General features: G+C 41.6%; 1 protein-coding gene across 1 annotated transcript in view; it reads left to right on the forward strand.

The window, feature by feature from the left end:
• Positions 1 to 14618, forward strand: part of znf536 (zinc finger protein 536) — an 84886-nt gene that overhangs the window by 22643 nt on the left and 47625 nt on the right. Inside the window, exon 3 of the mRNA XM_084540891.1 lies at positions 13705 to 13863. Coding sequence (XP_084397017.1) covers positions 13705 to 13863 — 159 coding nt within the window. The remainder of the gene's footprint in view (positions 1 to 13704; positions 13864 to 14618) is intronic.

The raw sequence follows: 14618 nt of genomic DNA on the forward strand, positions 1-14618 counted from the left end.
AGACTACCACTGAACATTCTTGTGATGCTCTGCCATAACTAGATAGATTTGGTCATTGACTGGTCAGCTGAAGGCATAAAATTAACGTTGAATAGGGGGATCTTTTGCTAATTGCACTGATGTTAAAATTGTGTGTAGGGTAGAGTGTGTGTACACATGTATTTTAGTGAATTTCCATGAATTAAAAATTTCCTTTTAAGTAATTTGAATTATTTAAGTGGATTCAGAGAACCAAAATGTTTCTTAGCAAACATGTAAATGACGATGCGTTCATGTGCACATTTGTCCGTTCAAGTCCGTTCAAGGATATGAATGGGTATACTATATAATATAATGGGTGTATTTATGACTGTGTGTTTATATCAGCATGTATATGTGCATGTGTATGTCATCATTAGCCTTTCATCATTAGCCTGGAAAGCCTTGCCTTTAGATGGAGCTATTCTAATTAAGATTCTGCCGGTGGACCCCTCTCTCTCTCTTACTTACTCTTAGTCTTACTTCCCTGACATTTTCAACTGTCTATTATGCCGCTTGGCTTTCAGGTGCAATGCTGTGTAAATGGCAAGTCAAAAAATTATGTATCTTTTACATACAGTTATCCATCAGGGGCGGGGAGGAGGTGGTGGGTGACAGATTGGGCCCGGTTTTTAAATTGTTACCGGACTATGTGATCTTTCTCGATTGATCATATCACTCACTTTACGTCCTTGATGTCACTCTGTTAACACCTTTCTTTCTTCCTCATTCTTCACCGATACTTCCCAACCATTAGCCCATCTTTCTTCCTTCCTCCCCCCTTCCTCTTGTTTTTTTTTAATATTTCATCACCCACTACCACACATAAACACACTCCTCTTCTCAATGCTTTGCATGAACATGACCGCAGTTTGTCAATATTTTACCCTTGGCCCATCCCCTGTGTTGATATAATGATCACTTAACAGTCAAGAGTAAGGCGAGGAGGAAATTAGGGCGTCGGCAGCAGAGAGGACAACAACACTGAAGCAATTATGTTTCTTTCAGCCCAAGCATTCTCACGTTAATGAAATCCCTTATCGTTAGGGGAAGGGGAAGGTGGGGAGGGGAGGACAGGTGCACGAAATGTACGTTGTTCATTTATCTTATTCTCTGAAATGAACGGAAGGAGCGGTGAGAATAATGTAGAGATAAAGTCCGGGCAACAAGTGTGTAGTATTTTTTTTTTTTTTTATTCATCTTGCTGGCCCTGCATTTTGCAGTGACAGAGGAAGCAGAGAAAAGAGAAAAGAGTTTGCGAGGCAGATGAATGAGAAAGGAGGAGGGGAGGGAAGAAGGGAGGGCATGGTGTATCACACGTTAGCATCTTCCTAAAGGACAAATCGAAGACACTCCCCGGGCTAACATTTGAAGTATTTACCTTCCTGCAAAATGTCTGCCCTTTTCCTATGTAGATGAGATCAGTCAGTCTTGGAAAGTCATAAAGATCCAACACAAGACCTTATGTCAAAATGGCACTAATCAAAATCTTTGTAATTAGTTTTTTTTTCTTTGTCTGACTAAGAAATTGTATCAGAATTTATTTTCTCTCCTGAAAACTATGTACGTGTGTGTGGGCCACCAAAGGTGACTGGTTTATAAACCAGCAAGGATAACAGGGTAAAATAATATATATATAAAAAAATACATTAGGATGAACATAATACAGTAATACATTGGATTTAGTCAAATCTAGAATTATGTGTTTTGGTAAATTTCTTGGTGCTTTGGTAGAGGTTTTCATTAAATATCAAATTGTTGGTGGCTTTAGATGAATGTTCTTGGAGATAATTTGAGTAAAAAAAAAATTTTTTTCTTTTTTTTAGTGTATAGCAATAAGTGGAAAAATAATAGGTTTTCACATTCCCTGGAAAAGATTCAGTCAATCTGGCTTACCATCCTGATTGTATTCCAAGTGGCATACCCTAAAACCTCACTGTGAACAACCGCAGCTGCAGATACCCTGAGATCCTGTAGTGATTTAATAATCCAACTCATGGAATTTGTACTGATTTTCAGGCAATTTCACATACTGCTGAAGACAATGAATGAATGACTGCCTTGTTTCCACACTGTAATTGTATATGTTGGCACAAATAACCGAATGCACAGATGACCTATAAAATTGAACTTCAAGTTAGACGAAATCGGTCGGCAGTGCATTTTTCAGGTCCAAAATGAACCCAGAATGAGCTGAGTGCTTCAGTCATCTCTATTGTACTGATGAGCATTGCCACTGGCCATGGTTCCATTGGCCGTTTTGAATGATTCAGTTCTAGGATAGATCTCTTAGCCTCCACCGCAAAAGAAGAGATACAAACTAACTCATTGATCTTGTGACTGACCATCCCCCTCACAGCTTTCTTAAAAGAGACTGTGACTCAGTAGGTAGAGCGAGATGTCCACAAACCAGGGGGTAAGTGGTTTGATCCTCTGTACACGGACCACATGCCAAAGTGTCCTTGAGCTAGACACTGAACCCTGAGTTACCCCCAGTGCTTGGCACTGTGGGTAAATGTGACATTGTGACAGCAAAGCAATTTGAGTTTCGACAGGTAGAAAAGCCATTTACCAAATTCACTCATTTTCTGATGAGTCTGTATGTACAGTATACATATGTTGCACTGAGGTGCAGTAGACTTGCACATACAGATATTGCCAGTTCATTCTAATATATTACATACATTTTTGTAGAAATGCATACTTAAACAAGTAATTTTAGGGACTGTGTATAAAACCAGGTGAAGAACAAATTTTCCATTATATCCACAGAGGGACGACAATGATCTCGCTGCTAACATACCTTTGGGATGACAATACATACTGTACGTAAATAAAATGCCCCAGTCCTTGTTAGCTGCTGCTATTAGTAGTGTTGAGCTGCAATGACACTAATGTCTGCTTTGGGCTGCCGTGCTAGGCTTCTTTCCGTCACTCCTGTAAAGGAAGGCTATCTGATAGAAAACAGATCTGGGGCACTGGGGGGGTTGGCCCTAGCTCGTTGGATTTAATGACCCATTTCCTCAGCTGCCTCATGCCACAAGCAGTTAAACGACAGTCAAGGTGCCCAGAGGTCCCTTACCATAGGACCAGGGGGAGTACAGAGTACACTAGCTGTAGAGACAGAGTGAGTAATTGAGAGCGACATACCCGGGCTACCAGGCAGCAAATCAAAGCCCATTTCCAGCAGGAAGTTAACTACCATCTACCATAGTCTCAAGTCAGATGTTCAACGAATTCCAGGAGTTATTTTGTGATCAGGTGTTGGAAATCACTTCTCTTGGTGGAGACATGCTTTCAACAGTCACCAGAAAAAGTGGTAAAAGTGGTTAGAGTTGGAATAGATCATATACACTTTATTTATTATACACCATGTACGTACAATAATATACCATACGCTGCGTTGAAATACACCTAACTGACTTTACAATAAATAAATTGATTGATACTATAATCTTAATCTTTAGGTAAAATACCCAGACATTTGCGGAAATCCGAGATCAAACTGAACAGCAGCATCCAGTTAAATACACATCTCACTGTATTGATATGACCTCATTTTGTTTAGGTCAGTAGTGTTTAATCTATAACAACACTTGACCTTCGATACTGCTCAAAACCCCAATGAGAAATCTAAAATAGCCACACCAAACTTCAACCACTAAAAACTTCAGCGCGCTCTGCCCTATCAAGCTAATGATCAATTATTAATATCCACAATCCTCAGCCTTGATGTGGCTGCTTGGATATAGAAAAGCAGGCAATTATGTGCTACTCTGTCTTTTGGGTTTTGGCTGCCTCCATCTCCGGCCTGCCCCTGCTTCTCCATGCGTTGAGCTCCGCTATAAATATATAACAACTAGTTCCTCTTAGCGAAGCACAAGTTCTTATTGGGGCCCTCTCATTGCAGATATCCAGATCCAGATTAATTTGTAATTAGTCTTGAGTTGTTGAGCCTCTGAAAGATAAAGGATTCCAGCTCCCATTCTCTTCGCCCCAAACACTGACGATCACTTAAAAAGAAAAAACGCTCTTGCATTTGATAAAAATAGCTTAAGCTTGGACTTATTTGTTTGGCGACAAATGCCAGACACATATGTCTGAATGGCTTGGGTGAAGCCAGAGCAGAGAATAAATGAGTTGGTCTACAATAAAACTTGTCATTGTCTCTCTCTGCATGTTTGTTTGTAAAAAGGGGGGAAATGCTTAACTATTCACCAGTTCAGTACAGGCAGCCGTTGTGTTTCATTTTCAATGTAAAGGCATATAGCAAGAAACATGCAGGACATTTTAAAAGTTCAATGTTCCGCATGTTTTTATAACGTAAATCTATTATCAGGAGATACCGTCTGTGCGGGTTTCTTTTAGGCTTTGTAAAAGAGGCTTTAGGCTTTGTCCTCCACAGACAACAAATGTCAATGGGATGAAGTCAGATTGTCTTTTTTAATGCCGTATGTGAATATGGTATGAGTATGAAAATATTAGAATAGATTTTAGTCATTTAAGCGGACAAGGGATGTAAGCAGGGGGGTGAGGGTAGGGTGTGGAGGGAGGCTTCAGTCTATTAATAGTTGAGTCATCAGTGCCTCAATGTTCCGAAATGGCAAATTGTTAGATCCCCAATGGTGATTATTACTTGCTGTCAATGACCTTCATAACAAATTAAAATTATGCGACTGGGACAGAGCGTGCTCTTTAATAGGCGTTATGCATGGGATTGTGTGTGTGTGCATGTTACTTTGTGCATGCAAATGTGTGTGTGTGTATTGTATGCTGATAGCCAGTGGGTGAAGGCCTCCAGGATTTAAAAACTCTTCAGCTCTCACTAAAAACCGGGGCCTTCCTGTCATGTATCCTTAAATTGTGGCTCTATCTCTTGTGGTCATTGTCTCGCGTCCGCACACCGGCATGCACTCGTGCACACATTGGCAGGGTGTTTGCGCGCTACAGTATAAATCTTTTTATTTCATTTTCTGAGACACTGGACAAGTTCATAGAAGAGCAAAACGGGACACGTCCTTGGTCTCTGGATTTACTGCCTGACCAGGACATGGTCTCTCTGACTCACACACAAACACACGCGTGGTATGTATGCAAGACGTGAAGCAGATTTAGCCGCCGTAGCTCCATTTCCAAAGAGACCTTGTTAAAAGTGTTCATCCCTTGTGGTAATATATGTCTTTAAGTGCGCATTTATGCTCCCAAGCTATCGATCACTGTACATTCCTCACCAGATAATTACTCCACCTTAATATGCATCCTTAATGAGGCTTAATTGATTCATTTTCATTGATGGAGAATAACGCCACTAATGGCTGCGGTGTGCAGAGCATTGATGCCACGTACAGTATAGACTCTGACCAGTGCCAGATGGATTGAGGGTGGGATAGAAGTGGTGGTACTGTAGCAGAGTTTGATGATTGGCCTATTGTGCTTGCTGTTGATTTAGTATGCTCAGAAATGAATAGGAAATCAATGGTGGCTTAGGGAGGAGTTCTGCCTTTATTCAGCGTTAAAGAGACAGTGCAACAGGGCGGTTGTCATCTTTAGGTGGCAGTCTATGCTGTGCATTGAGTCCGTAAAAAAGAGTTTGCCAGTTACGTTTTCTAATTTACGTTTCGTACATGTAAGCCACACGGCCCTCTCTTTTTCCCCTTTTTCCCTCTCAACTCTTTAATTTGTGTTGTTATGTCATGCCATTACTTTCTCAATACTCAATAAAGGATGAATAAAGGTACACCTTATCTTATCTTCCTGACCTGTGACCTTTTTTGTTGTCCCCATTCGTTGCTCTTTTCAGTTACTTCAGTTTGTTCAATTTTTTTTTGACTGTTGTGTCAAATCCATGTCATCTTCCTCACACTTCTTTTGTCTTTTGTTTTGCCTTTTAACATATATTGTCTTCAGTCCTTTCCCTTTCCTGTCCTTTGCTTTCCTGTCTCTATCTATACCAATCCAGCAGTATACCAGTAAAAGATACAGCGACCTAGTCATCCTTCACTAATGGTAACCACACCACTTCCTGCCAACACAGACTGAGAGGGGCATGATGAATATACACCCTGATTATTATAACATTACGCACACAAATGCACACACACACACACACACACTCACGTTGGCAAGTGCATGCATATACAAACACACAGACAAACACATAATTGCTTTTGTCTACATGTCCTAAAAGACACCTACCTCTGTCCCCATCTGCCTTTTGTGCTCTCATGCACACATGCAGACAGTGGTGGACATCACACACACATACATACATGCACACAAGCGCACACACACTCATAGACCCTCAAGCATCATCCACAGCCTCTCAACGGGGCTATGATCACCCTGCTAGAATGATAAAGTTAGTGAGACATCAGTGCTCCCTCAGACATTTCTATGTGCATGTGTGTGCGCCTGTGTGTGTGTGTGTGTGTATTTCTTTTTCCAATGCTCTTTGAAGCCTGAAACAGACTTGAGTAGGGGGGAAAACAAAGGTGGGCCGGTGCCAGGGAGAAACTTATGGCACCATTCCTCTTCTCCTAGCCGGGCAGAGGCATAGCCTTTACTGAGGAAGAGAGCCACCTTCTGTCAATTGGGGTGGGGAGTGGGGTGGGGGAGGAAGTGGAAAGAGTAATGGAGGAAAAAGTGGGCAAGGAAAAGCACCCTAAAATGAAAAGGCTGTCTGCAAAATCTTTAAGGTCTGGCCCCTTCAGGAATTATATTGTTTGTGAGCATTTAGAACGAGCTCACAGTGGTTTTTGATGCAGAGTCCTTTTCGCAATAGTTTTGGAGGAATAATCTTCCCAGCATGAAGATCACATTCCCTGAATAGATATCCTGCACTTCCATACCCTGCTTTCATTCATTCAAACAAATAGCTTTAACACAATTCTGCACAATGGAAACCACTACCCTTTCATTACCCCCGTTGAAACTGAGAACTATCTCTCCTCCTCTTGTTTTTCCCATCCTCTCTCTTCTTTTTTTTTTTTTTTCTCCTTCACAACTCCAGTCTTAGTGCGGGTGTTCACTAATAAATATAAATGTTTGTGATTAGCATCTCTGCAGCACAGGTGCATGTTTGTTGCGAGGGGAGGCTTGTTCATTAATTTTCAGCCATGAAAAGTGCAGTGCGCCATGAACGGAGAGTCCAAATCGCGCACACTGATAAATGAACGCACAGATTGTTAATGTACCATTGTAAGGCTGCTGCCTCTACCAGCTTTGAAAAAAAGGGGCCTGCTGCCAAAAGCAGGGCTGAGCGCACACACCGGCATAAACACAGTCTGAGAGGTGTGGCAGGACTCTATTCAGGGGTCTAGATTAAACTGAGGAGCGCTTTAAATCTGGTGTGTTTTTTGTCCATATATCCAAGGATTATTTTGATTATATAGAAAAGACACCCCCTGGCGTGAGGCCTCTGGGTTGTGTTGTCTAATTAGATTTGGTTGAACTGGTATCTGCTGGTAACGACAGAGCCAGGGACCTTGTGTCCTGGTGTAAGTGTGCGTTGGCTTGTTCAGCTATGTGGACTGGGCTTTGCAGATTAAAAAATAAATAAATAAAAAAGTGGTAAATTGAATTTGTTTGAGTTTCTTAAGAATGCGCATCCTTCATGAAGCAGTTATTTGGAAAAGCTTGGATAGCAACCCTCAAAGTGTTCTTTTTCCTCGCATCATGATTGTCATGATCATTATATCATATGTGAATGAATTCCCGTCGCCAGCCGTCAGTCTTTTGTGGACACATTTGCCTGCGTGTGGACACAACACGCGCGCATATCAGAATCACCACATACTGTATAATTTAATTAGATAAAGCATTCTGAATCTAGAAACAATCCTCAATATGTTTTTTGTGAGATACCGTTGCAACTGCAACATTCGCAGCAGAAGAGAGAAATATCGAGGAAGAGTAAACAAAGAGAAAATAAATAAAATCTGCCTCAAAAGGAGTTGTTTTTCTGGGGCCGCAAAAAAATGTTTTATTAGGGGGCTGCTGAACACCTGCCTTAAAATGTCGTTTCAACATCTCCCGAATGCCATTTTGCTTAATTGACTTGGAAATGGCCCAAATGTATTGCTGAATGCGGTCTAATTAATATTAATAATAAATGCCATTATTAACATCAAAGAACATCTGGTGCCCCTGTTTACCCCACCGCCTTATATGTAACACGTTCTGCTGCTGTTTTAATCTCACAAACATTGCAGGGGTAAACAAAAACTTGCATTTCCTTTATTTCGGTTATTTTTTTCTTGGGTTGGGGGTAGGGGGGGTTCCACAATTTTGCTGGTCTTTGGTCTCATTTCTGTTGCTCAGTGGGGTCAGTAGTACGACAACAAGTACAAGAGCAAAGATGCACAGAGCACAGTTGCTCTTTTCCGGTCCTCCCTCTTCCCTCTTCTTTTTCTTCTTGGTCTAGACCTGGTTGCTGTAATACCTAGGAGATTTCTCAAATCCCCAGTGAATTCCCTCCAAAAAAAAAAAGCGAAAAAAATGAAACTAAATTTAAAAAATAATTAAAAAACAGGAAAAAAAACAAAACAATGCACATTAAGAGAGCCTTGCAGTAGGACTTTCTGGATGCCTATAAATCATGGGCCAAATAACTTTAATCTAAAATTTCATTAAGTAGTCCTTGTCAGGTGGTAAAAGGAGGGGGATAATGCAGTGGTGTTTAATGATAATTGGTGTTTGGTTAATAAATTCTGCAAGTTCAGATTACGTTCTAGCAGTGGCTGGAATGCTAGCATCAGCAGTGTAACTAAACCTCAAATTGATTAACTCGCATGAACCAGACGCTCACAAAGATGGCAATGGTCCAAATCAAAAAAAAAAAAAGAATGAAGGTAAGGGGGTGCTGGGAGGTGTGTGTGTATGAGAGAGAGTGAGAGAGAGAGAGCGAGAGAGAGAGAGAGAGAGGGAGAGAGAGAGGGAGAGCAAGCATCGGGCCGGATGGTGTTGTGTTGCTCTGGTGTAAGGAAATCAAGTCCCCCCGGGCGCATTTTTAAAAGCCTAATGCCTTTCAAATGATGTCATCACGTTTTACTCTTTCTCTCTTTCCCTACCACCCTCCCTCTCACCCAATCTCTCTTAATATCTTTCCCCCAAACAGTTTCCGTCCCCCCCCCCCACCACCACCACACACACACACACACAAACACACGCACACATTCTCTCCCCAATTAGTTATTTGGCTACAGGGAGAGGCCGATGGGCTTCGACAGGAGTCACGTGACACATTAGAATAATGGCCAAGCAAAAAGCAAAACATCTTGTGTTTTTATGACTGATGTGCTTTTTCCCCCCTAGTTTTATTTCCTGAAAGTGATATCATACTAATCAAAACCACAGAGCGTTTAGAGTGCAATGTGTGATTGAAAGAGCACCATTAAGGAACTGGCAACTCCCCTGCCCCCACCAACCTGCACCCCTGGCACCATATATGCGCACACAATCACTGGCTTTGCTGTTTATTTTTGATGTTGTTGATGTTTGATGTTTTCTTACATTCTTTTTCTTTTTTTGTCTTCCATTAATGGGAACTGGGTGTGGTCGCTGGAAAAGAGTAGGCAGCGTGCCGAACCCTGGGGTACCCACAGGACGATCTCTGAGCGCGCGTCTCAGTCACACACACGCTCAGAGATCGCTCTCAATTTATATATTTGTCAGTCAGTTGTTGAGGCTGCCTCGGTGGCGTGTCCCCGCGATGGCGATGTATCGGTCGCTTTGTTGCAAGATCCTGGTGACGTGCGGTCAGAAGGGAGCGAGGTGTTTGACACGCACGCACAGACACACACGCGCGCACGCTTGTACATGCATTTGCACTCTCGCACACAGTTAGTCAGAGGGGAAGTGTGTGTACATGAGTGTGAGTGCAGCAGACAGCAGGCAGAGTGACTGATACTCAGCCTGCCTCCCAGATGGCCTGCTCAACTCTGCTCCAATCTGATCTCAGAGCCTTTGTTCTGGCATGTTCCATTATGCCGCCGTGACACCAGTAAAGGCAGAGGGGAGAGGAGCTGGTCTCAGATCAGATACAGTTGAATTATACATGTATTTCTCTTTTTTCCCCTCTGTGATATTCTTGTACTAGCACAGTCACAGTTCTGCGTTTGTCATGTTTTTTTTTTTTCTGTTTTTTTTTTCCTGGGGTAAAGCAAGACAGGAGTTCACAGACAATACGTAAAAACTGTTTGAATGTTTGAGTTTAATGGGAGAATCTGGCAACGAAGGAGTGGTAGTAGACTGAATGTTTAATTAAAAGATATTCTTTAGTGATACTATTCTTGATATGAATTCTGATCGTTTGTGGGGAGTAATGCTAGAGAAGGAGGCTTTGCTTGAAATAAAACGTGTCAACTCAGTAGGGACCTCTGACACTTGAGATAGAGATATGCACTAGATTGTAAATACTGATCGTTCTAAAATATGGAATATTAAATATCAAACAAATTCTGCATCCCAGTGTTTCTCTTTACCTGAGATACAAGTCGTTCTGTGCCAGATACAGAAATGAATAAATAATAAGATAAAACATCTGGCCATTAAATTTCTTTTGTGTTCAATTCACGTTTTGTTCAACTGAAACAGGCCTATATATAAAAAGCCAAAGGCTCACCTGTGACAATCACTTTAATGTTGTGTCTCCCACAGCAAATCTTTGCATAAAAAATAATGGAAGACAGGGAACGAAAATCAATACTCAGAGGATAGTTACGGCTGGGTGTCAACAGGAGATTCCAGACTCTCTCCACACATCACACACCCCACTGTGAACGATGATGCCTAATATACGGTGTGACCTTCAAAATGTCATAAATGTGTTGTGCAATAAAGTGTCAATATTTGTGGTTATATGGAGCAGGATGACTTTTACAGTAATTGGAACAGCCGCATTAAAGCTACGGATCAGTCAACTGATTAAAGATGTGCATGCTGGACACTCAGCTAGAGCCTCGGAATGACGTGCAGTATCCCACGTGCGTGTGTGTGCGCGCGCGCGTTTTTTGCGTGTGTGCATACACTTAAATCACATGCCTACACAGTCATGAGAAGAGCAAGGAAACACACCCAAAGTTCTGTTTTACCTTTCTTTGTAGTGTGTACCATGTGTGCGTGTGTGTCTGGAAATGTGTGAAGTCCATTTATTATTGAAAGGCTGTTATATGCCAGGAGAGCACACTCTCATCCTCTCAGTAGTGCGTCTTCCTCTTACAGGAGCACTATTAACCCTGACACACAAGGACATGTATGTCTGTGTGTGTGTGTGACAGAGAAAGGAAGATGCATAGCTTGTGTGTGTGTGTGTGTGTGTGTGGTCTGTTGTTTGTCCTGCTTCTAATCTGTGTTTTGGATTTTTTAATTTTAGCCCCATCTGGGGTGGGCAGGTGGGCCAGTGTCTGTTACACGATGCAGGGAATCTTTGCCAAAAAGGGATCTGTACAGTAGACCACTCAAAATATGTTTATGAGGAAGCGACTATGGCTACAGTATGGTGCAGTCCTGGACCATGTGCTGGGGGAATTGTATTTCTTTTTATTTAATTATTTCCTGTTTACGGAGCATATTTTAAATGCATTTAATGCGCGGCAAGGCAAAAGGATATATATATATATATATATATATATATATATATATATATGTGTGTGTGTGTGTAAGGCAGGGAAAATGTTCACAGTGTACTCAAACATATTTACACCGTCAACATTTTATATATATTCTACATTTATTTTAAAAGACCAATTTCCCAGACATTTTATCTGTTTTTAAGTGGATGCAGCGCAACAGTAGAATTTTCATTTTTCCATTTTAGCGACCCAAAACATTTTATTAGCTGTAATTCAATCAGCCCCTATTTCAACAAATGTGGAAATAACAGACAACCACCGAATGCCCCTTTGTATAATATTTGGACCTGGATCCACAGTTGCGCTTTTAAAACCTGTCTCTGTGGTTCTTTCTCCTTGCTATTAAAGCGCACAGAATTAAACCATACAGTCGCCAAACCCAAGAGGAAGCAGTTGGTATTCAGTATCTGCGTATTGTCACAGACTTACATTTAGGTTGCCTTTCAGTTTCAGTCATGATAAATAGCCTTCAGCCTGATAGCAGCCTTGCTGGATGGAGTTGTGTGTTTAGTGGCGATGTGGAAGAGGACTTGCTGACTTGGGTCTTTCCATTCTCTAAACCTTATTTGACTCCCCAACAGAGGAGGGTGAAATGGGGTGGGGAGCGACAGAAAAGAAAAGATTAGGCTACTGTTAAAAATGTTCCTCATTGTGTCCCGGGGTTGCCTAAGTGGGTTGCTCGATTTTGATTCTTATTCTTTCTTTCTAGCCCTCTCCCCTTCTCCCTACACACATAAATCATGCACCAGATTAGGAAATAAATAGCATTTTCGTCCATATGTGGGCATCTTTCGGTCACGCGCTGTACACACGGACAGCCACAGCTTCGGTGTCACCGCTGCTCACGGCCACAAAGTTCAGGAATTCTCACACCGGCTAGTTATTCTGCCTGCGACTATACATTCACGTATCAGACGCGTAAATCTTTATAAGGCAGCTGTCCCACAATTAAAGAAAATTATAACAAAAGAAAGAACCACAATGAAAAGAAAGAAAGAGGGAAAGAACAAGATTTTTACTTTACTATGAAATCTGTAAATCTTTCATGACAGTTCTGCACTGCGTGGGTTTATGTTAAACCGCCTGCTTAGTGACATCCATCAAAAGCTCCTGGACTACCAGATATTTTTAATTTTACAGCTTCAAGATACAAGACGTATCAAGCGTATTTTGCATGTTCTTTTCGGTTTCTTTCAAGTCTCTTTCCCACGTTTTGAACTTAACTGTGCCTCTTAAGCCTTTAAATGCGGCACATCACAGGCTCTTAACCACCGGTACAACAAGGCCTGTGTGTACAATCTGATGATGACACCCTCACCTCAGATTATGCTGCTGTCAACACATTCCCAGGTTGTCGTCGCTCATCTTTAGATTCATATTCAGAAGGTGATTGTGTTGATAACAGACTGCTGTTGCACTAAACTGTGCATCATCGTTTTTTGGCATGCGGAGGAAGTGGTGGAGGGCTGGGTCAAAACTGTTATCACCCTATCATATCTCTGACAGCTACCTGTCAAAATCAGGTCGCAGGAAGAGATGCAAGGATATCCTGCGATGCTGACAAAGCCAAATCTATTTTTCTCTTTCTTCTTCTTCCTTTCAGTCTGTCTTATTTTGCATTGTTAATTTTCACTGCAATCCAGCATATGCTTAATAGGAATGATGATGATAGCAAGGATAAAAAAAGAAAAAAAAAAAAAACAGGAGGAGAATGGGAGTTGCTGGTGTGTGTGTGTGTGTGTGTGTGTGTGATTTAAGGGGGGTGTATCTTAGAACCATAGTGTTTCTAAAGAAACTGAAAAGCTTATGAATTGTCAGCGTTCTGTCAGGGAGGAAAATAGCGTGGCCCGTGAACTCGTTTGATGTGTTTGACTTTGTGTGGTGTTCACACATTTGAACAAGGGAAAACGAGGGACAATGAGAGAGAGAGACAGACAGCGGACAAAGAAAAAAAAAATGCGTTGTGTTGTGATGTGTGGAGGGCGGGTTTGAAGTGGCACTCAACACACCTTCCATTTGTCTCTCCCTCCTTTTGCTGTCTCTGTGCACGCTCCAGATGTCGGGGAGGACTTGGGGAAGGCAGCGGGGAACATCCAGCCGCCTCTGCCCCAGCATCGCGAGCGGTGTCTAGCCTCGTCCTCCAAGGATTGCCCCTACTGTGGCAAGTCTTTCCGCACCTCCCATCATCTCAAAGTCCATCTGCGGATACACACAGGTCAGTACAAACACTATCATTTCCCTACCCCTCTTGGGTACAGGCATAAACTGCACTTCTTCAGCAATTAAACATTTATTGTACTTCATGCAAAATTTACTTTACTGCTTGTACTGACATTTCTTCTGGGGTTAGACTGACATATTGGTTTATGAATATTGGCCTAATCAGATATTGGAGTCAATCTCCCTCTTATATGATGGATATGATGCAGATTAATTGATTGCATTGATGTTGTCTCTGTCTCTGCCCCAAATAAAGGAAAAGAAAATCCTTTAGTACACAGTTTCTCTATCAAACTTATGTGCACAGATGGTCACAGTTTTCAAATCACACCAACACAATGTTCTAAAACTAAGCAGCCCCATAAAAACCCAGTGGTCTCAGCTCAAAAGCTCAACACATATTGCAATTCTCACCTAAGTCATAATCTTGTTTAGTCCACAAAATGTAATCCTTGAGATATTTTCAGTGCGGTTTTATCAGCTGTCAGTTTGGAACGCATTTTCTTCAATCTGACATAAAGCCAAATTAAGAAAACAGTTCCCAAGTAGGAATATGTATTACCGAACAGTGTCCCTCATTTAGGCTTAAGGCCATTGTTATTCTGTTTTTCCTACTCATCATTTCATTGAGCTCTAATTAACACAACAAGGGTTCAGTGTCTTCCAATGACATCATTCAGAGGGCAATTTCACACTCTCTAACTCCCAATAACTTTCAAGGCAAAACAAAGCCGGCCTGTCCACAATTTG

The sequence above is a fragment of the Chelon labrosus genome (assembly GCF_963514085.1).
Source record: "Chelon labrosus genome assembly, chromosome: 3".
NCBI lineage: Eukaryota > Metazoa > Chordata > Actinopteri > Mugiliformes > Mugilidae > Chelon > Chelon labrosus.